Source organism: Enoplosus armatus, chromosome 21 (genome assembly GCF_043641665.1).
Source record: "Enoplosus armatus isolate fEnoArm2 chromosome 21, fEnoArm2.hap1, whole genome shotgun sequence".
NCBI classification, from domain to species: Eukaryota; Metazoa; Chordata; class Actinopteri; order Centrarchiformes; family Enoplosidae; genus Enoplosus; species Enoplosus armatus.
This window is the reverse complement of record NC_092200.1, coordinates 6838549-6866409: the sequence shown is the minus strand read 5'-3', so window position 1 is coordinate 6866409 and position 27861 is coordinate 6838549. Positions and strand designations below refer to the sequence as shown.

Below are 27861 nucleotides of genomic sequence, written 5' to 3'. Positions count from 1 at the left end.
TACGTTGCTTGGTTTTCCTGCAGCATTTCTGATACATGATCAATTTTAATTCCGACCAAAAAAACTCATGAATCACCGTGTTGGAAGTCATCCTTACGAGGTACCCTGAACGGCTCGGTCGATGACGGAGCCACGTTTGGACGGCGTCTTTCCTGTCAGCAGCTCCGCGAGTCTTTCAGTTGTCGGAAAGTCCAGGTATGAATTTTGCCGGTTTCATCTCGTCAGTTGTTGTTTATGTATCTCTCTGAGCCGCTGTGTCAGGCATAAAACACGCTAATCAGAGTAGTTAGACTCTTCTAGGCTAACGTTAGCCATGAAGCTAGCAGCCAAGTAGCTAATGTTAGCTAACAGCTACCTCAAGGTTGGTTAGTTAACGGGTCACGAAGGAGGGGGCTGAGTACTCTCACTTCTAGTAGTTCCCTGATTTAGCTAGATACATAGTGTGCATCTGTGTGTGGTGTTAAGCAGACCCTTGAAACTTGTTCTTGTTTTGCGTTTTACATTGTACCAGCTGGGTCTGAGGAGTCCTGGTCCAGGGTCATGGCTCTGAAGCTGATCCAGAGATTTCCGCTGCTCGGGCAGTTCGGGATTCAACATTACCCCCCTGTTGGACCTGTCTGCCCCACCAGACTCCTGAGTATCAGCAGTGTAGGTCAGCCCCTATGTGTAGCCTGCCTGTGTACCTCAGCCGGCGGCTGCATCCGGACACAGGGCTGCAGGAAGCTCCAGTCGGACTGCGGGATAAGGAACCTGACCACCATCGCCAAGGAGCCGTCCTTCGTCGCCAGCAGCTCTGTAAGACTCCACAGAGATTCAGGACCTCGGTTCCGTCTGACCCAGCTGCACCGACCCTCAGCTGCAGAGGAGCAGGCTTTCCAGCAGCGTCTAGGGAGCTGCTCCTCATCCCGGCAGGTCTTCAACCTGCTGCGCTCAGTGGAGATCATGTCTGACACCATGGCTGCAGCAGCACTTCACCGCGTGGCCGACCTGGAGCAGGACGGCAACTCTCTGAAGGATCCTACCGTGCTGGAGAAGGACACCATAAGAGCTCTGTGCTTCCAGCTGGAGCAGGATTCTAGGCGGCTGATGGATGCTGGGCTGGTGTCAGCTCTCCTGGCTTGCACACGCCTCTTCTTGGATCCCTGGAGCACGCTGATGGTGCGGCTGGTGTCTGAGAGCCAGGAGAGACTAGACAGAGGGAAGATGAGTGTAGGGCAACTGTGCACCCTGGGCCAAGCGATGCTGACCATGGAGGGTCCAGGCTGTGTGATGCTGGAGCAAGTGATGGAGCAAATCCAGAAGCGGGAACCTGCCAAGTGGAGCCTTGCCGATCTCATTGCTGTTTATAGATTTCTGCAGGGTGGCTTGTGTCAAGATGGTAAATACCGGGACCTGCTGAATGCAATGCACACCCACGCTGTGACAGTCACTTCTCGCATGGACCCTGCTGCTGTCAGTGGGCTGCTCAGTGCTCTTGTGACCCTGAATCAGACGCAGGCCATGCCTCTTGTGATCAGTCTGTGTAAGCAGGCTGTACGGCATGTGCCTCACTTCACTGATGAGGAGCTCACCGTTGTGCTTGGCGCTCTAATGCACTTTGGTCACAGCGATCATTACTTTGTGGAGGCGATGGAGAGGTATGTGCCCACAATGACCTACACCTCCCACCCAGAGACAGTTACCAAGGTGATCCAGTTCTTTGGCCGGAGGAACATCCTGTCCCTGACTGTGTTTGACGCTGTTGCAGAGAGCTTTGTGTACCGAGCAGACGACTACAGCACCAGCCAGGTGGCCAGGCAGATCATGGCTCTGGGAAAGCTCGGCTACCTTCCTCCCAATGCTGGCGAGGTATTCAGGAAAGTTGAGACCATCCTGCACACGCGCTTTTCACAGTTCCAGCCTCGAACGCTGCTCAACCTGCTCCACTCCTGTACGCTGGTGGAGAGGTTCCCTGTCAACTTTGTCGCCAAAGTTTTCAGCAGTTACTTCCTCCAGCAACTGCAAGGTAAAGCATCCCGTCAGACACCTGCAATATGTACAACCTTTACATGAACACGTGACTAAAACAAATAATGGTAATGTTGACATTTATGCAGGTATTGCGTTGTGTATTTATCCTTCTACAATCTATTCTGTACGCTATTGTATCTGTCCCTCCTGGAAGAGGGATTACTCCTCTGTTTCTCTTCCTGATGTTTCTTCCATTTTTCCTGTTAAAGGTTTTTTTTTTTAGGGAGTTTTTCCTTATTCAATTCAAGGGTCTAAGGATAGAGGGTGCTGTATGCTGTACAGATTGTAAAGCCCCCTGATGCAAATTTGTGATTTGTGATATTGGACTATATAAATAAAATATACTAAAATAACAAATAAAATCGACTGTGTTCCAGAGCAGGGCACAGGGATGGACCGGATCATCCTGGCACAGCTGACCCAGCTCTACATGACTTTGAAGTTGGAGTGTCCTTTCTATGAGGTAACATATGTCAGCAGTTGAATGTGTTTAAGATGAGGCCAGCCCAACAGAGTGGCAGCGGAATAATGTAGTCAGAAACCTAAATACACACCCTCTTACTTAACATGTCATCTGTATTTGAGGTTCAGTGCATTCCAGTCATCCGTGATAAAACCTGTACGGGACTTTCTACATTTGCCACACTGACTGTAGAGCAACACAAAACAGCTGGTTCAGTTTTGTAAATGGATACAGAAATGTTCCAGCTGCAATAATTAAGTCATTATACATCTACTACATGGTTTGCTTTTATTGTGTTCCTTCATACCTTCTGTCGACTCCTCAGGGTCCCCGGCTCCTTCCCAAGTACCGCGTGAAGTCTTTCCTCATGTCTGGACACTCTCTGGAGACGCCGGTGGACGCACATCTGTACAACTCTGTGAAAACTGGACTGGTGGAATTTCTCGGGGCTCGTTCATATTTTGGGTCTAAAGTTCTGACTCCATACTGCTACACACTAGGTAACACACACACACACACAGCTGTTTATTGACGTTTTCTACAGTCAACCTACCAGGGGCTCATTTGTTTTCATTCTTGTAGATGTGGAGATAAAACTTGATGAAGAGGGATACGTGCTGCCTGCCAGTCATGTTGATGATGTATACAAAAGGTAAATGGTTTTATGTATCATACGTGGTGAGAAATGTACAGTTCACCTTTGAGAGCTGGATGGTCGAGCAGACATATTTAACAACAGGAGGGTTGTTTGATGTGTGTTGCAGGATAGCTCTTTGTATTGATGGACAGAAGAGGTTCACTGCAAACAAGAGGCAGCTGCTTGGAAAAGAGGCCATCAAGCAGCGACATCTGAGGCTTCTGGGATATGAAGTTGTCCAGGTTAGACCCTCACCTTCACTTTTAAGCTTTAGAGGTCAGCAGTTAGTTCTTTGGATGTTCATAGTCTATATTGGTAAATAGCACATACACTCCTAGGACATTTTTTTCTGTTTCTGTTTTATGAAATGGATGAATGTATGAAAAGGATTTTTTTTTCTTTTCTAGGTTCCTTACTATGAATTTGAAAAACTGCAAAACAAGAGGAGTGTGGTGGAGTATCTGCACCAGAAGATCTTCCCTCACACCTACAGGCTGAGCTGGTGATGATGGCGAGTGTGCTGTGGATGTGCCATCAGGGGCCTTTACTTTTGTTGGGCCTTTTCTTACTTCAAGAAATCATTATTTATTTTTTCTAATTAATGTGTTTTAAGTTATTGATTACGCACTTTCACTTGTTTAACTTGACAATAAAGTGGTATAAATAATGACATTTGAATGACTTCAGTGTATCACACAAAGTTAAGTATTGTTTGAAAAATATAATTTATTTTGATCTTGGCAATTCAACGCTGCAGAAACTGTACAAAGTTAAGAGAATCCCAATTTCAACAATCACCTCAGATACATATGACATGAGCTCACTCATAGAATAATAAATCAGCTTTTAATTAAAGATGCCTGATGATTTATAGTTTCCATCATTCATTGGACAGAAGAAGCTTAGATGCTGCACTCTAAGGCTGGGAGTGTCAGTTGGATAAATACAAAAAAGCTATGAAACATGTAAAACTAGTGTGAGAGTTGTGACTGCTTCTTTATGTAGCAGGAATCTGAGGAAGGCCGAACTCGTCCACCATAACACCATCCTGAAACATAAAAAGAAGAAGGCCTGTTAATGGAAGCTCTGTAAACTAATGAGAAAACTCTGAGATGAAACTGAAAAATCCTAAAACCGTGAAGTACCCTGTTGGTCGACCTGTCTCCAGGCAGGCCCTCTGGGATGGAAGGGGCTGTTGAAGCCTCATCCAGGTAGGAGCTGTCGTCATCCATCAGGAGCTCGTCTCCCAAAGCGTCCAGCTCTGTGTTAAAGACACCCATCATTAGAATTCTCACCTTGTATGTAATTAGGGTCTTCACTGCAACATATCTGGAGTAATGAGCAATTAATCAAATGTATGTTGGGTCTTTCATAAACACCTGGGGAGGGAGAACACTGGAGAAACAATTACCTTCAGTGGATGATATTACCATATACAGTATCACCGCTTTATAAGCCCTACACTGGTTGCTATCTGTGCCCCAGTTACTGTGACCTCAGTATTATAATTAATTTGCTATAAAAAAAAAATCCTGGCAATAAGTATTTTACTGACCGGCTTCCAAGTCGTCTTCATCAATGTCAGGGGTGCCATAGCTTCTGCCCAGGGCCTCCTGGATGTCATTGGCATCCTCCATCATGTCCTCCAGCTGATCTTGAAGATCCTGAATATTACAGAAAATAGAAGTTATACGTTTGTATTTCATCCATCTTCTCGATAAGACGGTCACAAAGACTTATAGTGAGCTGAACTAACATATAATTGTATCTAATACAATAATTGAATAACTAAAAAAAAAATTCTGGTTGTGAGCTTCAAACAATGTGTGGTACCTTCTGTCTCAATTGATGACCCTAACCCTCAACACTTGTATACAAGAGTCCATGACAATATTTTTAAAGTGTGAATTCCATATAAGGAAATAAAAATGCATTGTCTTTAAATATATACATAATTATTGACTGTGACACCATCTGCTGATATCAATTATCTTAGTTACAGCCAACAATAGATGGCTATTGTGGCTCCCCTATCGAAGTAAATGTGTAGTCAAGAACCAGATACCTCAATCTTATCGATTTTCACGTTCTTGTATGCTTTCTTCATGTCTTTCAGGCCAGTTGCCATGGCATCAACCTAAAAGGAAGAGCAAATGTTAGCAGAAAGCCACATTTCCTTCTGTTATTATGTTATTACATATCATATGGTAGATAATTTACTCTCTTACTGTTGTTTTAGTGTCTTTAAGGGTCTGGATTGTGTAGTTTGCTTGTTCCATGTTGAACGACTGCTGCATGAGGTTATCTCTCTGGCCCTCATACCTGGAAGACAGTGATGAAATGAAGTTTCACAGCAGTTGACATAGAGAATAACTGTGATCGATGAGAAAAACATTTGAAGCTTATAAAGTTAACTTGACATGTTTAATAATATAAACACTTACATTCTCTTCTGCTTCAGGACTCTCATAGCCTTTTGCTTGACCATGTTCTAAAAAATGAAAGAAAAAAATATTGAGAATACTTAAACATCAAACAACTGATGATCAGTTGGTATCATGTATATTCATTAACTGGACACATGTATGTGATGAGTAAGGCAGGATATTGAACAACAATGCTTTTTTAGTATATGTCAGAAATACTATGTCAGAGTTTCTGGACTTCTTTTGTAAAATAAAAAAGAGTTTTGTAGAAAATATGTTTTAATTTCTGGCAGTATGTTATTGGAAAAAGTATAATTTTGGTATCAGTACTGAGGGGTATCATATCTCATGATACAGAAGGATATCATATTGCTTTAATAAGCAAGGATTTCAGGAGAAGAGCCAATTCGCTTCTTTGTTTTACAGCAGCATTGGACAATAAATCTCACCTTTGAGGGCCCATCCCTCATCTTTTTCATCTGATCCTTGTATTTCATAAGTTCAGCATCTAGTTTGGCGACCTTCTTGTCTACCGAGTCCGTCCGAGAATCAACCTGAAAGTAAAAAACAGAGAAGAGGACATCAACTTTTGAGTGACTGATCGATACCTGTAGGATAATCTTAATAGGGGTCTTTCAAAAATAAATACAGTCAATTCTAACTTACTGATGAATTATATAGAAGGCATTTCCTTTAGGTAGACATATACAGTGGCTTAGTTTAGGCTAATTTGGTAACATTAAACATGCAGTATCATTTGTTTCTTCTTAACTCCAGTTAGCTAATAATAGCTCTGTCCAGAGAAATAACCTGTATAACTGGTTGGTGTCAGCCATTTCACTGAGAGACTGACATGGTTTCAGTTAAATAGCTCAAATTCCTGCTCAAACTGATCTAATGCTGATTCATTATCTGAACAGACAAACCGATTGTTTTGTTTTAATACTTATGGACTGATACTAACAATACATTGTGTTGGGTAAAAACACCCGATGGGATAATCCTGTCTGCCATAAATAATGCCACAAATTATTAATCTATTAAGTATTATGCTCGTTTATCATGACAACATGGCAGTTATATGTGTCAAACACCGGCCTGTTTTCTGCTCATAAAAGTTAGCTAACAGTTAGCTAACCGAGGAGGGATCCATCTTTGTTTACTTTGTTCAAGACAGCGTTCAAAAAGTTGTTTCAGGATCATACGTACAGTTCCTATGCAGTCCGTAAGGTTCGGCGGTGGAGCTTTGGGCTTCCCGCTGCCAAATATACGGTTCATTTCGGCAAAATTAAGGCTTCAACACTTCAAGAAAGCTGCGTTAGTTCGCTGTCACCGTCCACCGTCCGGCTGGAGGAAAACACCCGGAAGAGACTGTGAGATGACGTCAGATAAACCACGTGATCATTCCTGGCTCAGCCGCGCCCTCCAAACAGCTCTGATGTTTTTGTAATTACTTGTTTGTGTTTGTATCTTAATTCCTTCTTCCTTTCTTCATCTGCTGTGTTTGCTTGTATTTATTTAAATTTCCTAAAAAGAAAATATTTTCTTAATTGATATTTTTCTGAACTGTAAGCGACAAAACAGATGGTAAATAATACAACACACAACATATATTATTTTTCCTAAATCAATTCATATGTTCTATTTCTGTCCATTACCACAAACATTTCTCTTTTCTGTCGGAGGGTATAAGCTGCTTTCTCCTTTGCTGAGAGTGTCATAATCATAACATAAAAAAGATTTTTGTAGAAAATAAATAAAATAATTTCTTGCAGTATGTTATTGTAACAGGTATAATTTTGGTATCAGTACTGAGAGGTATCATACCTCATGATACTGAAGGACATCATATTACTGTAATATTTTCTTATTATTTGACTATGTGAAAACCTACTTGGCAATAAACCTGATTCTGATTCATTTTTATTTTTAATAAACAACCCTTCACGTACACGCATGTGCGTTACAATAAAAAGAAAAATGTAGGAAGTTTGTGAATGCTCACTTTATTCTTACATGTGGATTGAATCGACTTTTGGTCCTGGCTGGTAACACCCCTCAAGGAGTTCAAGAGAATAGTCAATTCCCTTATTCCCTTACATATATTCTTTGGTCCAGTTATCCATACTATACCAGTCCTTTTTTTCACTTCATCAAGATTGTCCGTTTTACTGCCAGAAATGCAGCTGTAATAAGACACTTTTTTGTGTCGATTTCTGTGTAAACATATCTGCAACAGAAGGGAATATGTACATTTAACATTAATGATAGGAAACCAGCTACATCTTTCCAGAACCTCTTCACTTCAGGGAAAAGCCATAACAGTCATGCCAACATGCTTGTCAATTTTATTTCAAATTTGCCTCAAGGGACTTTACAGTCTGTACAGCTGATTCGGATAAGGAAAATCTCCCCCCAAAAACCTTTAAACACTTTAATTTACATGATCTTACCTTCTCTTCTCTCTCTTGTCTTGATTGCATCAATGATCAGCCAATAATGTAAGTGCTAATGTAGACGGCTGTAGTGAGCCTTCTGCTTATGTCAAGTTATGTGCATGCAGCTATCAATCATTGCAGGATTTTATTTTAACCAGGCTGCATGTATTTTGGTAATTACATTTTCCTTCCTCTGGAGGGAGCCGCTGACATTCATTAAAACATAAACTCTACACCAGCAGAGGACTCGCGACCTCCCACTAAAACTCATCTCTGTTCAGAAACATTATCAAAATGTGATTCAAATAAGCCACTGTGACGGACCATGTTCTCTTTTGAAATAAAATATTCAAAAGTAATGATGCACAGCAAAGATTGTAAGACATTTCTGGCAGCATCCCAGGAAACTGTCACTACTGTCTGACAACAAGATGAGCTTGTCACTGTAAGAGAACAGAATCAACATGGATTTGTTAAACTCGCTTTAATATTAAGCACTTCACACACAGGATGTTTTGATCAATACATCTCCTGTTCGGCTGACAGCAGACAAAGCCAATATACAGCAGCAGCAGCAGGTTTAAACATTAAGCACAGAGACTGAAAAGAAAAAAACAGTGATGTCTTGGTCACAGTGAAGTTTCTTTGAATAATGTCTCTTATTATTAAGTAAAAGAACTTCTGCGCTATGTTTTATCTATTTATATGCCAGTATACATGTTGTGGCTAGAGATTTATCAACAATAAAAAAAAAGTTTCCCCAAACCCACAAAGCTCTGGTAAAGGTACATGAGTGTTTATGGAAATGAATGTTATCACAGAATTACTCAAATATTAGCTGGGATTCTGCTCTAATAAGATAGATGAGAATGGGTAACGATATGTTCATATAATACAGAGTCTATTTGCAGTACATTCAAAATAACAGCACAGTCCGTCAAGCGTATAGCAATGGTCACTGACATGCTACAAATAGAGTATATTTCAATGATGTCTGTGCAAATGTTTTTTTTTGTTATCTATACAAAATGATGTATTGATGTATACATACTATCATACTGTACAGCTGACACAATAAACTGTATTTAACCATGTGCACAACTTGTTTAAACAGCTATTCATGTTTTCAAATTTCTCTACAATAATAACACGAGTGTGTCAATAAGACTATGTGTATCATGGTAAAAGCCATACACAGCACATGTGATTGAGTTTTACAACATATATTGAACAACTTATCAAACTGGAAACAGCTCCAGAGTCAAAGCTGATAGAGAGCCCTCTGTCAAATTTTAAATGCACATTCAAGTCCAGGATTTTGCCTCTGACTCTCCTCATTGATGCACTTGCTGTTTGATGCTTGTTTGTTTACCTCCCAGCGACTTCAAAGTCCATCATGAGTCAGTTCTCTCACATTGCGGTCAATCAGCACAATTCAAACTCTTCACAGAGGTGAATAGGATTTTGGCACATATCTGCTGTCAGTGATTCATGCAACTACCATTGACATGTTGACTGCATAAAAAAATGTTATGCATGAAGTGCTGTTTGACCCCTTTCAGTAGTCATTACTGAAATAATTTTCCTCTGCAATAAACATGTGTTATCCTGGACTGTTAAAGTGTTAAGGCACATTTGGAAATAGAAAAATTCTGGGAGGAAATGACAGGCATAAATAAACAAAGTGCAATTAAATTAGCATAAAATAATAGAAACACTGATATAAGTATACTGTATGAAACTTGACAGGAGCCAATAATGTTTCAATTTTCATCAGTTTCTTTCTATTTTTTTCCATTAAACAATCAAGAATTTACCTGAGAAATCTTGGCATATTTATCTATATTCTCATTACCTCTTAATATTGTTTGGGACGGGCCACATGGTTTAGTGATTTCCCACTCACTGATATAATTAATGAGCAGCTCTTTCTTAATAATGTACTCTCTAGCGGGACAGGGAACGGTTTGAAAATGGTCTTTTTTCCTCCTTAAACCAAATTCTCCTCAAGTTCACATCCACCTGCATGTTGAAAGAATAAATGCACTCTTTATAACAACTGCCATGAGGGGAAAAAAGCAGAGGAGCTTGGTGTTGTCATTCTATGTGAATTTATGAAAAAGATGGAATAAAATGTATAATATGCAACTTTCATTTGATCTCTGAAATGAAATCATGTCAGTGTTGGCACTGCTTAAACCCCAGGTGATAATGAAAATAAGCTCTGTAATAGAGTCAGAACTCGTCTACATTGCTGATGTGACATGGGTTAGGCCCAGGTCATGCGAGTCTTCTTTTCCAATGTGGGAAATTGAAGACAGTTCCACTGCTAGTCATGTCGGCTTTTTAGTCCCATCTGGGTTCTCCAGGGGAACAGCGGCCTCCCGCACGGTGCTGGGGAGCCTCTTGCTCCCTGACACCTTGTCCCCCTTCAGTTTGGCCGAGAGGCAGAAGTCTTTGAAGCAGCGTTTGAAATTCTCATCCAGAAAGGCATAGAGGACGGGGTTGAGGCTACTGTTCGTGTAGCCCAGAGCCACGCAGAAGAAGTAGGCGGCCATGATGGCGGTGGTTTCGGGCACGCTCACGAGCGCCTTGACCAGGATGAAAATGTGAATGGGCGTCCAGCAGACCACGAACACAGCCACCACGACCACCACCAGCCGCGTGATCCGGCGCAGGTTGCGGTCCTTTTCCCGCGAGCCGGACAACATTCGGACGCTCTTCAGCCTCAGGACCATGAGGGAGTAGCACACGGTGATGATGAGCACAGGCACGATGAAGGCAAAGACAAACACGCATATCTTCATCAGTGTGTCCCAGTACACGTACGGCTCTGGGAACTGTAAGGCACACTCAGTTATGTCTGCAGGAGCAAAAGAGAGAGGGAGGGAGAAGATGTGAATTAAGAGATGAAGTGCACTTTGTGCTTAAAATGAAATAAAATAAAATAAAGTTCCACTCTGCTATCAATTTAGCAAGCTGTTATGGAACAACTAATCTGCACTCAAAGGGAATATTTTGCTCTAAACTCTGCTTCGTTCTTAAGATAATCTATATTCAGGAAGGATGACGCATCATGTGTGGCTAATGGAAAACTCTGACAGACTTTATAGAATATATTTCTGCTCTTTAAATATTATCGGCACGTGCTTTAAGTGTGTCTCCCATACTTAAAAAATGGGCTGCAAGTTGTCAACTTTATTCAGGGATGGTGAAAGCACTTCCTCACCACTCTTTGTCTGGGTGCCACCCAGAATGAAAGCAGGTATCCCCGCGGCCGAGGACAGGATCCAGATGCACACATTGATCATCTTGGCTTTGATCGGAGTGCGGAAGTCCAGGGCTTTCACCGGGTGGCACACGGCCACGTAGCGATCCACGCTCATCATGGTGAGAGTAAAGATGCTGGTGAACATGTTGTAGTAGTCGATGGAGATGAAGACCTTGCAAACCACCTCACCAAAGGGCCAGGTATTCAACAGGTAGTCCGTGCTCTGGAAGGGCATTGTGGTGGTGACGAGGGCATCAGCGAGCGCTAAGTTGAAGATGTAAATGTTGGTGGCTGTCTTCATCTTTGTGTACCTGTTAGACATGCAGAACACAAGGTTGTCCTATAGTAGCAAGGAGGAGAGAGATGACCAGAGCTAACCATCCATCCTGACTGCCATGGCAGCCGTATATTGCCTGGCTGACTCTTTAAAAGCATTCCTTCTTGGCTCATTATGAATTAAACATCGTCCATTAGTCCACACTGCTTCCTTGAATCCGTAATGTAATTTTTCTGACTCACACTTCATTGTTATGTATAGTATACGTCTGATTGCAGGCCATGTGTAGTCTATTTTCACTTCATTAAATTATCATTAAAGCAGTATGTGATAGCCTTTGCAAAGTTTAACTTTAAAAGTTTAATTTAAAGTTTTAATTTTTACCACTGGTGACGCCTACAGGATGTAATGAAGCATTGAGATTAAAACACGAGCTTTTGCCTGATCTGATTCATGGTGACTGGGCAACATTGTCATGGCTCACAGGAAGTGATGCATTTTTTTGTGTTTATAATAAACAACAAAGTTGTTACCATGCCACACATGTTTCTTGATCCAGTGTTAACACCAGGCAGTATGTGCATGTTAATTGTCTATTGTCAATAAAAGTCCAGTTGGGATTATGATTTATGTCCTTGGCGCGAGTACCAAGCTATGACATATCACACGATGACTCAGAATCAAACCTAAATTCTTTCTCTTGCCATTGATAAAATCCTTGGATGAAGCCATACTGATGACGTAACAGATTTTTTATATGTTGAAAGCCTTGAAGGAATGGTTCGACATTTTGGGAAATTTCATCATTGGCTTTCTTGCCAAGAGTTAGGTGAGAAGATTGATACCACTCTCATGTCTGTATGTTAAATATCAAGCTACTGCCAGTAGCTGGTTAGCTTAGCTTAGCATAAAGACTAGAAAGAGGGAGAAACAGCTAGCCTGGCTATATTCCTACCAGCACCTTTAAAACTCACTAATTAACACGTCACATTTTGTTTGTTTCATCCGTACAAAACCGTAAATGTGACAGGCTGCTAGCTGTAGCTAAATATTTAATGCACAGATAGGCCTATGAGAGTGGTATTGATCTTCCCATTTTGGCCACTTTGGGGCAGCAATTATTTTTTAAAAACAATTTTCTTGTTGAAAATGTTTGACCTTATAAAGTTGTTTTGCCAAACACATTAGCAAACATTCATTTGGAGTTGTCCATTTAAAGCCTTAAAACGTATACTGCCATGTTAGGTACTTCTACTAATGGTTTATAGCTCTAATGTGTGTCCTATGTTACCTTATTGGATGACTGTAATTTCAGATATTTGTTTACACTAAATCAACATAAAGCCTCTTTTTACTTCAGTTGAATCGTCTTCTACGGAGCTACTAAACCGTAAAACGTATCGTCTTTTCTGGAACTGACATGATGAAATTGGCTTCCACCGACAGGCGACGCAGTCAATGTGATTTGAGGTAATTGTTGTCTATGAACTGAAACATTCTGGATGACACTGCTGCATTTCACATTAGATCAGAGGAGATTTGTTGCTCTTGCACGCCATAAATAACGCCCAATGAGGTGCAAGACAGCTATCAGCTTGATAAAGTACCGCTGGTTTCAGCTGTGATTAATATCATGTCCACCAGACTAGGAGAGATTTATGGAATATTGTTATTACACTTTGGGGGTCTTGAGGGTTTATTAGATTCATAAAATGGGCCACTTTGAAGGTTTCGGGCACTTCTCAACCACTGAAGGAGTCGGAATCAATTCTATATTGCAATGCTTTACACATTTAAGTTGAATCAGGAATGGCAGCATTAACACTTAACCCTTTCTTTGCCAAATTAAACTCCTGTTTTGTCTATTGTGCCTACTAGCTACAAAATCCATATATATTTAGATGTTGTCCCAGGCATTTACATGCAAATTACATGCTAACTCTTTGGAGTTACTATAACTCTTTTAGCTCAATATGCCTTCTTTCTTCATTCTGTCACTAGAGAAGCATCCAAGAACAAAATGCAGGCATTAAGGAGAACAATGACATAGACCAGATGGCCTAAAGGTCACTGTGAAATCAAGAGTTGGTGCCAGTGTCTTCTCCACAAGTAATAACATTTACAGTGATTGTGGAGAAACACATTCCTCTGTCTGGACCTCTGTTGTTTTCTGCAAAAACACAATTAGGCTTCCTCGTCTGTGCCAAAACAGATCAGGTCCCTCTAACAAGTCTAGTCAGAAAATCAAACTACTTTAAATCACCACAGTGTTCCTATTGTATTGCTATATAAACTTGCACTGTATTTCTGGCACAGTGAACACCCCATATAATTACTGTATGGGTTTTTATGGTCATATATGAGAGAAAACGTTTGCATTCTCTTGGATTTCACTTTAAAGTGACCTTACCTGATGATCACATACATGACGAGGCAGTTGCCCAACAAGCCGACCACAAACACCACGGAGTAGACGGCGGTGATGATGGGGATGATGGGAGACATGCCCTCCTGCTCCCAGCTATCATCGTGGGTCACGTTGCGGCTCTCGGAGTATCCGGACACCCAGGCTGAAGAATTCACCGGACAGTCCTCCAGCAGCGTGGACAGGCACTTATTGTCTTCTTTGAAAATTTCCACCGGAGTGCTTTCCATTTTGACACCTGTTTGTTACTTTAAAGCGGATAAATAAAAGAAATGCTTACACGGCATTCAATTATGTAGCTGTTAAAATGAACGTCGGTGTGAGCCAGAAAAACGCACGTGAAAAAAATTTAATCCTGACTAAAATTGATAAAAAATATATCATCACTTTACTGCAAAACCATGTCAGCCTTACAAACTTCCCTTCGGTTCCGGAGCCACTTGTAGATCATGCAAAACAGGAAATAAACACACAGCAGCTCCAGGCTTTCAGGAAAAAAACGCGCACTGTAAACACATCACTGCAATTTGAAGCCCGCAGGTTTACTCACCTTGATCAACCCGAATTAGCGGACGCACAATGTACGATAAATCTTTAAAAACAATGTATTCTCCCAGTTACGATTCAGGTTGTTTTGTTGCCTTGGTGAAGCTTGCAGCTCATCAAAGTTTGTGGCTGGTTCTGCGCGTCTGCAGAGGAGCAGCAGCGGCTTTGCGGACACTCGTGCACACGCACAGATGGAGAGGTGGCGCGCTGCAGGCTCGACCCACCACACACACACACACACACACACACACACACACATTTAACAGCCATCCTTCACCCAAAATACGAGATGACAAAGCGATGACAATAACCTGCAGGCAGCCACACAGCTTCCCACAATCTTATGTCACAGCGGAGTAAAAACTGTTGAGCATCATTAAACAAGACATCCCCCATTTGTGCATTGGAAAATGTAAAAAGTCTAAAAATCTAAAAATCTAGATTCGTGTCACAGGAGGCCAAATGAACACATTTTCTGCTGCAAATTTTAATGGAAATGTGGCAACTTATTAAATTTTTGCATTTTTCTCTGTGTGTGTTAAACTAGAGGTGAGGTGAGGTGAGACTGAGACAGAGGGGAGGGTCCACCTTTCACTGGACACAGCACTGCACATATCGAGGTATTTCTGCTTTAGTGGACAGTGGAGAGAATCCAGTAGAAAGACAGAAGGGAGATGATATATGACCAAGGTCCAGTGCAAGCAAGATTCAAACCACCCAACCAGCAAGCAGGATGACCCATCATTTCACCTTTTAAGCCATTTTGACAGTAAAAGTTGATACACTTCAGCCTCAGACCTCACAATCTTGCTGATTTGTTAACATGGCCTTTTAATTCCCTTGATTTTTACAGTTCATTGTATCATTTTTTAGCTTCTTCAAATTTGTTCACGTTCAGAAATGCTCTCATGAGAGCAGAGAAACATATCTTTATACGTACAATGTTGTTTTAGACTCTGAAGCTACCCAGCCTGATGTATTGAGCTCAGTTTTCTTTCGCCTGCAGTGTGGGTGCCAAGAAAACAGCTCTCCTTTATCCTGCAATGCTGGCACCACAGGCTGTTGGGTGAACTAAGTATTATGATAGCCAGTGAAGTTATGTTAGATGGCAGAGTTGCACAAACGTGTGAGGTGCATCTGTCTCCAGCTACTGTCATCCTAATGTTGTGTTTGGAGTCCCTCTGTAACAGCTCAGAAAACACACTGTTTTATTTGCTTGACAATAACGCATACATGGTTAAACATAATGGATTTTAATGGCTTTATACCATCTCATAGTGGTTCCCTGTAAAATTAAACCAAGGCTGCATTCTCTCCCTCATTCTCTTCCTGACTGTCATCGATTGAATTATGCGAAGAACAACTGCTGACAAACACAGAGGCCTCCAGTGGACCCTCTCTCGCCAGCCTGAAGATCTTGACTTTGCTGAGGATCTTGCTGTCTTTTCCACAAAACATCAGCAAGAGAAAACCGATCGACTCACCAGGTGTGCTCAACAAACATGCCTCATCATCTAAAAAGTGATGTCCATCAACACCAACACATGTGCATGCATCACTATAACAAAATATAAATAATGAGCCCCTGTCTGCCTGTCTGTTTTATAACACTTTGTTCATAATCAGTCAATCGATGGCTCAAACTTTAGCGCCTTTCATACAAGTCAAAGTGTTTTACAGACGACTGACAAGCTAATAATAAGACAGCACAAAACAGCAAAACAAAATGAGACTAATGCACATGAGAACTAGAAATTATGAAAGTGAAATAATAAAATATACAAAAAAAACCATTTAAATAGATAAAAGACAATAACAAATCAAATGATATGGGGCAATACTACTACTAACTATAACTGATACTGTAGACTTCTTTGTCTGTAAATGAGTTTTTAAGCAAACAAAAAGAATATATATATATTCATGCATTGCCATATAACCACATACCACATTCAATTAAAAGAATTGTTGTTGTTTTTTTATTACTATTATTTTTAGACATGCAGCAGTGTGCCTGTGGGACCCCAAACAATGAGGAAGTATGGCCAATGTCAACACACAAGGGTTAAGTTGTTTACTGTCACCTTCTTCGTAGTTTTTCTATCTGTATACAACTGATTTTCACTGAAAGCAGGAGTATTTTTTATCACTTCTATGTCTTGTTCATCATTTCATCTTCTCCTCTTTTGGAAGCCTGTATATTATATTACTTTACATTATATCACATTATATCATGCATCAAAGACAGCAGACATTAAGGCTGCATTGACTCCAGCGTTACATGAAACAATCAGACTAAAAATAAGAAAGTCACAAATGTTTACATTTGATGCACGAGGGCGATGCTTTGTGTGAACATTATGCAACAGTGATGTATGGTGGATCATAATGTGACTCATCCTCAGCATGTCATCGGTCGGCAAAGTAACCGATCTGCTACAGCGAAGCTAATGTCTGAGGATATAAAAAGGTCTCATTTGCTGATTCCTCAAGGCTCTTGGGAAGCCATGAATTTGTGAGCTTCTGTCGGTAATTATGGTAAATATATGGAGAAAAACCAATGAAAAGTCAAAAGTCATTATTGCAGAAAAAACATAATTATATAATAACAGTTTAATAACAGTTTTGCTGGCGACTCAAACTAAGTAATGAATGAGCTTTCATCCTTTCTGCTCCGTCTGGTTTCATTACATTTCTTTACAGTCTCTGTGTATATAGAAATGTCTCTGTGTAGCAATCAGGTCAATTACTTGGAGCCAAAGTTATTCAAGTTAAGGAAATGGGAAAGTATCCACAGATATATATTTTCATATCTACCCACACTAATTGTTGCTAATTTTATTTAGAAACAATAAATGTTACAATTTTTAACAAAACTGTTGAACTAATGAGGCAGCAAGTTCTTCCTAAAGCCAGAAACCGGAGAACTGATCTTTGAATGTGCTGAATGTTAATTAGACAACTTCATTTTGGTGCGGCAGCTCAAAATTAGCATCTTATGACTCCGCAAAGTCATTACTTGATTTGTCTTCCATGGAGTGGCTGGTTTTATATCTCTTCTAAGTCATTACCTTGAATCAGGGGGTAAATGAATTTGCTTTGTGTAATTTTCTATCTGCTGTGTACAAACAGGTGACCCTATATTAAAGATTATTTGAGAACTACATTTTCAAGGATCCACCTGCCATCACGCAGGGTGCATATTGAACCAAGAAGATTAAATCTTTGAACATAAAGCATTTTTCTAAATTGATTATAAAGAGCATGTACTGTAAGTTGTAAGCAAGCAGCTATTTGAGGCCGTACTTTGAGCTAAATGCTAGCATTAACATGCTCACAATGACAACGCTAACATGTGGATGTTTGGCAGTTTACCATGTTCATCCTCTTACTTTTGCGAGGTAGCATGCTAACATTTGCTAGTTAGCACTAAAGACAAAGTTGTTTACAGCTAAAAGTGATGGCAATGTCAGCAGGTATTTGGTCATAAACAGAAAAACTGTAACTGTATTTTTTTGTCCTGATGGTGGTGCTAGAGAAAAAGTCAGTTATTGAAATTCATCTTGAGGGGGATGTGAACAAATTAAATGTATCCAGTAGTTCTTTAATAGCACACACGTCAACCTGATGGTGGCGCTAGAGGAAAAGTCAGCACCAAACCATGAATGTTTGTACAAAATGTCATAGCAATCCATCAAACTGTTGACACATTGACTTACTTTGGAATTTGCTTGCATTGGTGACAATTATATAACAGACTGACATGTGGATTTAAGGTTTGAATCTTGTTGACAATGTTGCTGTAGAACTACATCTCTGTTTTAATCTACTGTAGACCTCTAATCATCTGTACACATCTGTCCAGAGATCAGACCTTGATTCATCAAAACAAATCCAGTTCAAGCTGTGTTGGCAAACAACCTCCTGAAGAGTCCTCTGTACTACCTCCAGGACCCTGGCTCTGCAACTGGCCCTGACCTCTGACCCCCACTGTAGAGGAGCAAGCTCAAGAGAATTTCACCACAGGAACCAAAACAACAAATTACTATTCTTATTCAATCCCACCCTTTCCTCCACACAGACTAATACTGTGCCGAGCTTATGGAAGATACGTGTCTACATGTGAACACACACAATTCTGCACAAGTCTCTGTATATTTTTCAAGTGTATATCCACAGCGAGGGATTAAATAGATTTAGAAGATTACTTTGAAAGTCTGTGGCAGTGCTCACCAACATACAGCATCAGATGTGACTTTAGCTTTGTGCTATTTTGAGAGCGACTACAGAAACAAGGCATTTCTTTTGATGCTTTGATCAGGGACAGAAAGTAAATCCCACCGTAATACAATATTACCACTCCATACAAGCCGTAAATATTATGATTGACTCCATCCTAATAAGTACTTTCAGCATGATACCTCCAACTTATTGATATCTTTATTAACCCAACTACCAAGACTGTGTGGTGTGAAAACGCATTGATCCACTTCTGACAGGAGAGATAATTGATCTTGCTGTTTACTAATGTTCAACGCAGATGATGACATTAACAGTTTGCTCATAATTTGCAGCTTTTGTGAGGACGTGTGGGAGGCCGGCGGTGGAGTATCTTTCACAGCTTTGTCCGAACTTACAGGCATGAAAGGACAGATGGACGCCACAACATGTTGGCGTTTCGTTCGCCCACGCAGAGATGTGAGTGGGTCAAAGAGGAATATGGGATCTAATTTAAGTTCAGTCCTTGAAATGATTCAGCAGAGCGACAACTTTACATGTTGCGGCCTTGATATTCATTCAGTTATAGTTTAAAAGGATTTCTGAGACAGACCAATTAAAGCATGGAAGCTCTTTCCCCAAAAAGAGACTCAACAACCTCAGCATGCTTATTTTTTTGTCTCACATAATCTGCATATTCTATTTAAAATAGGAACTACTCAAAAATTAAGAATAGTGGACATTATATTGCATGCAAATAAATTTTCTTTGTTTTTTCAAACCCACTGTGTTTTCTTATTCATATCTTTTTCTAAATCATCTCATCAGATACAAAAAAATAAAGATTCATCACTATTTTATGCTTGGTAACACATCAGATCTCTCTTTTTTGTGTGTATTACTGAGCATCTACCTACAGTGCTTCACTTGGCAACATGAGGCAGAGAGGCAGAGAAAATGTGTAGGTTTGGAGGAGAGAGCAGCTATTTCAGGCTGGAGGTTTTACAAACAGTATATGTGGGAAAGTGAGCGTGTTGTTCTGCTGCTGTGAGTTACTAGAGTTCCTCCCAACCTGGAGGAGGTAATGAAGCCCTATTGTGTCATTGGAAAAAAACAAAAAAGTCTATCAATACTCCACCATCCCTGAAGTCGAAATTAAACTCACAAGGAGAACATGACGGTATAAATTGTGTCTTGCAAGCTGTGTTCTTCAATATGAGCCGGCTGATCTGTCACTGAGTGGACTGAAATGTGTTGAGTGTTGCTCCCAACCTTGTTTTGTTTTAGAATTTCAATAAATGCATTACATTACATTTATTTAGCTGATACTTTCATCCAAAGTGCATTTCAACCATGTGGATAAAACCCCCAAAATTAGAACCTCAACTTCATCAAATATGCTGAACTGCTTCAAGTGCCACATTTAGAAACAATGAGAGACAGAGACAGAGTGCAGTCTTAACTGTGAAGATGTGTAGAGTTTCTGATGTCAATGTTGAGCTCGTTCCAACATTTTGGAGCCAGGACTGCAAACAGTTGTGATTTTACATTCTTCCTTGATTCAACTTTCCCAAACAAACACAGCAAATCTAAACTTTTTTGTTCCCCAATATGGAGACAAAAATCAGGCAAAGTCTGATCCATTATCGTCCTGTCAGGGCCTTGCTACTAGGATTTTAGAAATACTGAGGTCATGAGTCCTGATTACCACCACACAAACCTGCCGACAAGACATTGGTGACAAAACCACACATTCATTAACTAGACTGTCACACCATGACGTACTTATTTTAGCCCAAACTATGATCTTTCCTTAAACCTAACCAAGTTGCTTTAGTGCCTAAACCTAACCAAACCTTAACCGTATTGTATTCACATCATAAAACAGATTTATTTTTCAACAGCGATTAGTTTTGTAAGGCACAAACAAATGGTGTTGTCCTGTTGATGGGGGCATCAGATCAGAAAACTCTTGTATGTGTCGTTACAAATGGGGCAGTTGTGTATTTTGTTGTCTAATCTGGAGGACTTGTTGTCATTAACTATTCAATGTTCTGTTCATGTTATTTCCATACACAAGCCTGTCTCCTTTAAATGATATTCATACACTACAATATTGTTTTTCCAATTGCGTTTTGATGGCAGACATAATTGCTGCCTGCATTATGTTCACAGGCACCGTTATGTCAGGTAAGAAAGTGTTACTATTTTTACTTTAAGGAGGAGGTTGGGGTGGATGGTGGGCCTGAGGTTCACATCCTACACTCAGTATTTAACCAAGACCACCACCTTTCCCTTATCTTAACCAAGTGTTTTGGGAGCCCGAACATAATCATAAAAGAGTTTTATCACGCTTTGATAAAAAGTTGCAGCACTACCCCAACTCTCAGAAACAAAACTGAGGACATGACCTTGGTGTCCTGGTAGCTATAGTCCTGAACCCTGTACGGTAAATACACCAGAAACACTCCTCATTGAAAACTTACAATGTGGCTGCAACCAAAGTAACAAAAAGAAAACTTGGTTAAAATGTTGTATATATAATCAGATATATAGATGTAGATATATAAGACTTGTTTAGTTCAAGACAGAGAAGAGATGAAGGAGTTTTACTGTCAGGACATCGGTGGTGTATTTATCATATTTTCTAATCAAACGCATACAGATATGTGATGCAAGTCCCCCTAAAGCACATCCATACTGTGGGTGTTTATGTGATCCACCTTGAGGTGTGGAGCCAGCGGGGCACACTGCTTTTGATCGATGGCCCAGAGGAACAGCCGATCATCTCCAAGAATGCTGAATGTGCAGTGAGAGTGAGCGGGACATTTACAATCAATGGGCGAGGGATTGGACCGCACACAGACGGCTCTCTACATCAAAGAGAGAGAGGGGGAAAGTTGGAGAATTTAGGGGTTGATGTGGTGAAAAAGTTGGAGAAGGAGGCAGGAGTGATGGAAGGTGAGGTGAGGACGAGAGGCTTTTACTGACAGAGAAAAACTGTATGTATGAGTTATAAAAAGTTCAGAAATCAACCTGTTCTCATGGGAAATTTGTATTTAATCTTCTGAAAAGCATCATGTTCACTTTTCCAGTGTATAACTGCAGACTGTTGAGACTGAATCTGGCCTATTTCATATACTGTAACATTAGAGAAGAACTTAACCTAAGCTCAACTTTTGTTTTTCCTGAATTTAAAGGAAAATTCTGGTTCAGACTCATTCCTTAGGTGAGAACAATGTTATTATAACAAATAGAAATGATGGCCAAAACTATGAAATCAGACCCAAGATGTAATAAACTGGAACTGTCCTTTAACCCCAGAAAAGTGACAGGAAAACAGAATATTGTAGGTGTCATGCCAGTATAATGAAAACTGCTACCAACTGTTTTATTACATTAAAATATTACAGCCCTACTTTCTTTTCCCTGTGAAAAAATACTCTATTTTGTCAGACTTTGCATTGAGTTGAACAGCACTGTCCTCATGTCAATATAATCCAATTCTATATATTAAAAAAATCTAATCAAGAGACGGATCACAAACCCACTGGAGCCTGATATTACACAGAGAAAACACCGTGTAGAAATCTTCCTGTCTCACAGCGTCATGCTCTCTGTACTGAATGATTTGCCCCTTGGTCTTAAAACTAGCATAGTGCAGCGGCCAGTATGGAAACTCCCTGCAGACACAGCTATGTTTATGTTTACTACGTGTTTCATAAAAACACACACACACAAAGACAAATACACACATTCACTAAGCTTTTATTCATGCTCTCAGGTATAATCCATGATCTATTCTGCAACGAGGACTGTGCGAGGTGTCCCGGCCCCTGCTGCACGTCCTCCACGGTACATTGAAGCTTCTCGTTGTGATCCTCCACCAACAGTCAGCAGGGGAACCGCTGGCTTTTTGATGGATGCCTGCTACTTAATGAGAAGTGAGAGCTGTCAATAGACAGGATCAATAGGCACGTTGATGCATATCTCAGCAGCTTCACTTCACACACATTTTCACCCTCGATGCAAGCAGAGCTACCCCCCATGCACACATAAATACACACACACATGCATTCAAACACATATACAGCTCTCAGCAGACTTGGCATTGATTGCTGTGAAACTGAATACATCAATGGGCATATATGATTCATAATGTAGCCAACACACCATAGTGAAAGCTAAAATTCACAGCTGATATTCACAGTCAGTTCAGGAGTTTCTGTATTTGATGAGGAGGTGTTGTAATGGACTTTGTGGCACTTCAACCTGCTTTTTGGTTCTGTTAGTAATTTCTTATATTTATATTCAATATCCTGAACTTTCAGCAGGCAGCACGTGTAATTGGAGAAATCAATGCGTTAGCAACAGTTTCCCAATGTGGCACAAAAGTGAAAGTCACACTCAAAATGTGACACGTTGCTGTAACCTACTACACTAATTGGTCTATTGAGGCAGATGTCCTCCTGTAATTTGGTTAGGGTTATTTCCCCGGAAAGTGTCCTATCAAAGCTTAGTAACCGTGACTAGGCCTGTCGGATTTCTCCACATGCCGAAACAGTGTACATGGAGATGTAGTGAGAGTGATACTCAGCATTTAAAGGATTTAAAGGGTGGTATTATTATTATTTATTTTAGCCTGTCCAAAACAAGTGTGTAAGGAATGGATTTAACAGTGTGTTTGTCTGCTCTAGTCAAGTGCATATTAAAAACCCAATCAGCTTGGAGCATTAGAAAGTAAGCTGGCGACAACCAACTCATGGAGCTTCCGTTAGCCCAGTTAGCCAGTTAGCCACAGCTGATCAAATCTGCCAGCAACAGTTATCATTTCAGCTGACAAAAATGGCGGTCACTGGTTTAAAACCATATTAAGACAAATCTGCTGTTGTCATGGTAATGCTACATTCCGTGCTGGAATGGAATGCTTGACCGGCATAGCAACAGTAACTACGGGGGCGGGACTCTCAATTGTTGATCATTGGTACAAATTACGTCTAGAAAATGTCTTCACCTTTTCACTCCGAACAATTATTGTTGAGACGGGCAAAGTTACGGGCAAAGAAGCACCATGATGCGACATTATGCTGTTTTGCATGTTGTTACAGAAATGAGAAAAATACACCACTATAATTAAATGGTTAAATATGTGGCTTTCAGACAGTGAAATGTCATAAAACCACATGTTCCTGTATATGAATTTATCACGTGTATTGTGTTTCACCTGTGATATTATGTGTGAAATTGTTGTTTTTACATGATAACTTACACTTCACATTTTTAACTGTATTCCACTGGGAAAGTACAACCTAGCTGGCCATGTGTGCTATAGTTAGCACAAGTTCCCAATAGATGTTACTTTTTATGCATGTTATTTCAGCAGCTGATGAGTGATATTGGCAAGCTCCTGCACACGCTTCACTGTTGGGAATATGTTGGCAATATAGAAAGGAGGGTGTCTCTCATTCATGGCTCCAGATGTAGTGATGGCAAATGTCCAGGTTGTCAAAACTCACAGCAAATACTGGAAAGCGTAAAATAATCATTTACTTTAAAAAGAATAATGATTTTATGAACAGTTTAGTGTTCCTGCCCACACAATAAATTACCATCAGTCAGTCAGTATCAGAACTACAGACCCACAGCAGAACACCAACATAGGGCGTTCTTTATCTGCAGGAAAATAAATACAATTTGACAATGATAATTTTGACTAAATACATACAGAAATAAATAATTTCAGTCACAATCCAGGACTGACTTATAATATACGGTATGTGCTATATGACATACTGTAACACATGGTGTCTTTTTACATTTGGCATCAGGTGTGTATCTGTTTAGGCTTTGATGATGATCTGTTATGGGAACAGATGGTTTAAACTGCTGAAAACATCAGTCACCTATAATATGTACAGATGCCTCCTCCACACTACAGAGAAATACCCTCGGCTCTCCAGCATTCATCACATTTATTGGTCAATCATTTCAAGTGGAAAGATGATTGTGATTACCAATTTCCAGACACAGACATTAATATATGCTGGAAAAAATCTGAAGCATTTTTTCCAAGAAGGATGACACTAATTACAATCGGACCTCTTGAAATTGAGTCTTGTCCAGTTTACAAAGCTCTTAATGGTTTAACAGCCTCAGCTAACTGCTTCTCCTTTTATACACCAACCACTGCCTTGTCTTACATGTACAATCAAGAAAAAGAAACATAGGAACCCATTCTTTTAAGGACTAAACCTGTACAAACGTCTGCTCATATGTAATAATCACCATATGTAAAGACACAGCTAAGACTCACCTTTTTAATCTTGCTTTTAAGTTTGTTTGGCTGTAAGTATTATTGAATCGGTGGATTTAATTTTGTTTTTACTGCTTAGAGAAAATGAAATAATTTAAAATTTAAATTAAAAAAAAAATTTAAAATCAAAATTGCCTCTCTCATTCACTAGTTAATATGGGGAAAGGATGGTTCTCACGTCTTTCAATTTAAGTGCAAATAAAGTTTTATATTAAGCTACTTCATTTCAATGTGTAAACAGATACAATATTAACCTTTTATTAAAATGTGTCTTCATGCCACCATCGCATTATATTAAACTAGTTCCACATAAAAATGATGCTTGGATGACTGCCTAAAATAATGATGTCTGTCTGAAAAGAACAATAGAACAAGTCTCTGGGGGTTTTATGATGATATTTCTTGTAAAACAAGACACTCAAACACATAAACACACATAAATTACACATAAAAGGACCCCGGGTTCAAAGCACCCACTCCGTTTGTAGTTGTGTCTGTTTTAGTGACATACGGAACAGCATTTGAAACCTCCCACCTCCACACCGTTCTGACGTCTGATACTTTTAGGGAAAGACAATAGATGAAAAAAAACTGAGTGGAAACTCTAGAAATTCAAAATATCGAATTAACGCAAAAAATGGACGAATCATGAAGTATTTGACTTAAACATCCACTGGAGAGACAAAACATGGTGGCATTTGAAAACATAGAGTGATAAGGAAACTGAAACACAAATTAAGACATGAAACAAACATAAATTCCATATTTCCATTTTTTCCACCATTTGAGGTTTGACTGGAGCTCTTTCAATTACATTATTTCGTTGTACCTTCTAATTCTGCAGTGGTTTGAAGGCACCCAACTCCTAATGTTCGCATAACAGTAGTGAATGGAACGCACATTCATTTGCATTTTCTTTTGCCCATTTTCTGCAAATTTGGCTAAAATTTGCCCTAAATTTAAATGGAAACCTGGCTAATGTGCTCCGTAATGTCACCTCTCCTTTGACTGTAGCTGACTGGAACAGTTAGAAACACTTCTCCCGTCAGATGTGATCGGAGCAACACAAACAGATGTATTAGGAGAAAAATAATATAAAAAATAATCAGACTCAGTATGAGCAGAACTTGTATCAGCATCAGGATTGGGGGATTAAAAAAACATCCTACTTTTTACTGAGCTCTCAACAACAAATGTTAATAACAGTCACTTCATGGAGCGGCTGACCAACTGTTGGGTTAAATTTCCCACAGTGTTTTATAATTCAGCCTGCCTTCGCAGTCTGATCTGCTCGTCTGTTCCGAAACATGTCATTCATAGGTCAGACACCATGCTTCCAGCTCAGCGTGTTCTGTATTTTAATAATATTTTTTAGGGTGCATCAGACGAAGATCCCTCCCTCGTCCACAGATGGGTGCACACAGTCGCTGACACACCACACAGATGGAGGTAGTGATGTGGTCTGTTAGGTGAGTCACTTGCTGCTAAGTTATGTCCACGTTTCCATGACTTCCATAGGCAGCAGTCACACCGGAGTGAGTGGTGACCTTTAGAAAGGATTTATATTTTACTTAATTTAAATAAAAATACTTTTTGGGGGAGCTCATGAGGAAAGTATGAGACACGTGAATCAAAAGAACAATATAAAGAAATAATCTACTCGCTGCAGCGTGTCTGAGCCAAACAAGCCTCATAAATCAGAAACTTGAACAAATGAAACTCTGATATGAAAATGAGATTAGCTAATCTTATTATGGCTGCACCATAATTATTGCTTTATAATGTGGCTGCTTAATAATTAATGCTCCATTACACATGTTTTAAGAGTATGTTTGTTGGCGGTGGTTTGGAGTTCATCACAAAATGAATCGCTGCCGTCAGAGGAATTAATGTGATAAATCACCCTGATGCGGAGATGTGAAGCTCCAGGCTGCTTTTTCCAATTTGCACTTAATAACATTCGGCAGGCGAATAGCACAGATTTGACTTGACATTTTATAATAGATGCAATGAGGCTAATGCTGCTGTGCATTAGGCCAAGAGAATAAGTGATCAGCCTGAAAAGCTTTTGCCACATTATTAATATGGTTTCATCAACACCAGCACTGATGCACTGAAGCTTTAGGGGCATTATCAGGCACACTGACACACATTAATAAGAGTCTGTGACATTATGCTGCTGATCACGCTAATGGCCCCATTTCATTAGATTAGTTACCTGGGAGAAAATGAAAGCAATTTTAATATTTGTCACAAAATGTCCTCAAACCTGAGGGAAAGAGCTTTGTAATCAGAAATATATATAAAACAAATAATTGATTTTTTTCGGGTGTTTTTCTGTTTTACTAACAAGCTCAGTCACCAGGACACCACCAACAGCAAGATATAAGATATAACTTTAATGATGCTCTCTAGTTATTATTCTGAATGATGTACTGGAACAAAGTTGTTTCCTGCTGTAGCTGTACTATAGGCTACTATTTTAGCTAGTGGCGTGGCTCTAGGGAATGAAGCGTTAGTCTGATGGTCTGTCCACCACTTCGGTCCAGACTGAAATATCTAAATAACTTTCATGTCCCCCAAAGGCCTACTGACTTTGGTAATCCTCTGACTTCCCCACCATGAGGTTGACATTATTTGTTTTAAGGGCGCCCAGAGGATGAATCCCAATTGCTTTGGTGATCAACTGAGTTTTCCTCTAGTGCCACCAGCTGTTGTGCAATTGAGTTGCAAAGTGGGAAGAGCTATTTTGGGCTCCCCTCGTTCCAGAAGTAAAAGGCTCATTCATTTTTCCTTTAGACAATGTTACTCATGTGACTCACAGTTGAAGCTCTTCT

General features: G+C 40.0%; 3 protein-coding genes across 4 annotated transcripts; 1 reads left to right on the top strand and 2 right to left on the bottom strand.

Annotated features, from left to right (window-relative positions):
- Positions 1 to 149: 149 nt before the first annotated feature.
- On the top strand, positions 150 to 3780 carry fastkd3 (FAST kinase domains 3). The gene is made up of 7 exons (XM_070928341.1): positions 150 to 195; positions 512 to 2005; positions 2388 to 2473; positions 2799 to 2973; positions 3056 to 3125; positions 3238 to 3352; positions 3518 to 3780. The coding sequence occupies exons 2-7, from the start codon at positions 541 to 543 to the stop codon at positions 3614 to 3616; spliced, it is 2010 nt and encodes a 669-aa protein (XP_070784442.1). The 5' UTR covers positions 150 to 195; positions 512 to 540; the 3' UTR covers positions 3617 to 3780.
- Positions 3781 to 3811: 31 nt separating this feature from the next.
- On the bottom strand, positions 3812 to 6888 carry chmp5b (charged multivesicular body protein 5b). Its single transcript, XM_070927900.1, has 8 exons — positions 6746 to 6888; positions 5986 to 6090; positions 5555 to 5601; positions 5339 to 5432; positions 5176 to 5247; positions 4666 to 4774; positions 4256 to 4371; positions 3812 to 4158 (listed from the first exon to the last, which is right to left on the bottom strand). The coding sequence occupies exons 1-8, from the start codon at positions 6812 to 6814 to the stop codon at positions 4108 to 4110; spliced, it is 663 nt and encodes a 220-aa protein (XP_070784001.1). The 5' UTR covers positions 6815 to 6888; the 3' UTR covers positions 3812 to 4107.
- A 3419-nt stretch (positions 6889 to 10307) lies between these two features.
- On the bottom strand, positions 10308 to 14694 carry LOC139303997 (kappa-type opioid receptor-like). 2 transcript variants are annotated; one of them, XM_070927815.1, is made up of 4 exons: positions 14658 to 14694; positions 13933 to 14143; positions 11204 to 11556; positions 10308 to 10837 (listed from the first exon to the last, which is right to left on the bottom strand). In XM_070927815.1, the coding sequence occupies exons 2-4, from the start codon at positions 14025 to 14027 to the stop codon at positions 10308 to 10310; spliced, it is 978 nt and encodes a 325-aa protein (XP_070783916.1). In that variant the 5' UTR covers positions 14028 to 14143; positions 14658 to 14694. The 2 variants fall into 2 exon arrangements, with proteins under 2 accessions (XP_070783916.1, XP_070783915.1); XM_070927814.1 differs by lacking the exon at positions 14658 to 14694 and having other exon boundaries at positions 13933 to 14177.
- Positions 14695 to 27861: the final 13167 nt, after the last annotated feature.

Coding starts and splice junctions, on each gene's coding strand:
- fastkd3 (XM_070928341.1), top strand. CDS start 541: ATGGCTCTGAAGCTGATCCAGAGATTTCCGCTGCTCGGGCAGTTCGGG. Junction 2,474..2,798: donor TGGAGTGTCCTTTCTATGAG/GTAACATATGTC, acceptor TCGACTCCTCAG/GGTCCCCGGCTCCTTCCCAA. Junction 3,126..3,237: donor GTTGATGATGTATACAAAAG/GTAAATGGTTTT, acceptor TGTGTGTTGCAG/GATAGCTCTTTGTATTGATG.
- chmp5b (XM_070927900.1), bottom strand. CDS start 6,814: ATGAACCGTATATTTGGCAGCGGGAAGCCCAAAGCTCCACCGCCGAAC. Junction 5,602..5,985: donor TGAGGGATGGGCCCTCAAAG/GTGAGATTTATT, acceptor TTCATTTTTTAG/AACATGGTCAAGCAAAAGGC. Junction 5,248..5,338: donor TTAAAGACACTAAAACAACA/GTAAGAGAGTAA, acceptor TCTTCCTTTTAG/GTTGATGCCATGGCAACTGG.
- LOC139303997 (XM_070927814.1), bottom strand. CDS start 14,177: ATGGAAAGCACTCCGGTGGAAATTTTCAAAGAAGACAATAAGTGCCTG. Junction 11,557..13,932: donor GTCATGTATGTGATCATCAG/GTAAGGTCACTT, acceptor CATGTCTAACAG/GTACACAAAGATGAAGACAG. Junction 10,838..11,203: donor TGGCACCCAGACAAAGAGTG/GTGAGGAAGTGC, acceptor TTGCTCCTGCAG/ACATAACTGAGTGTGCCTTA.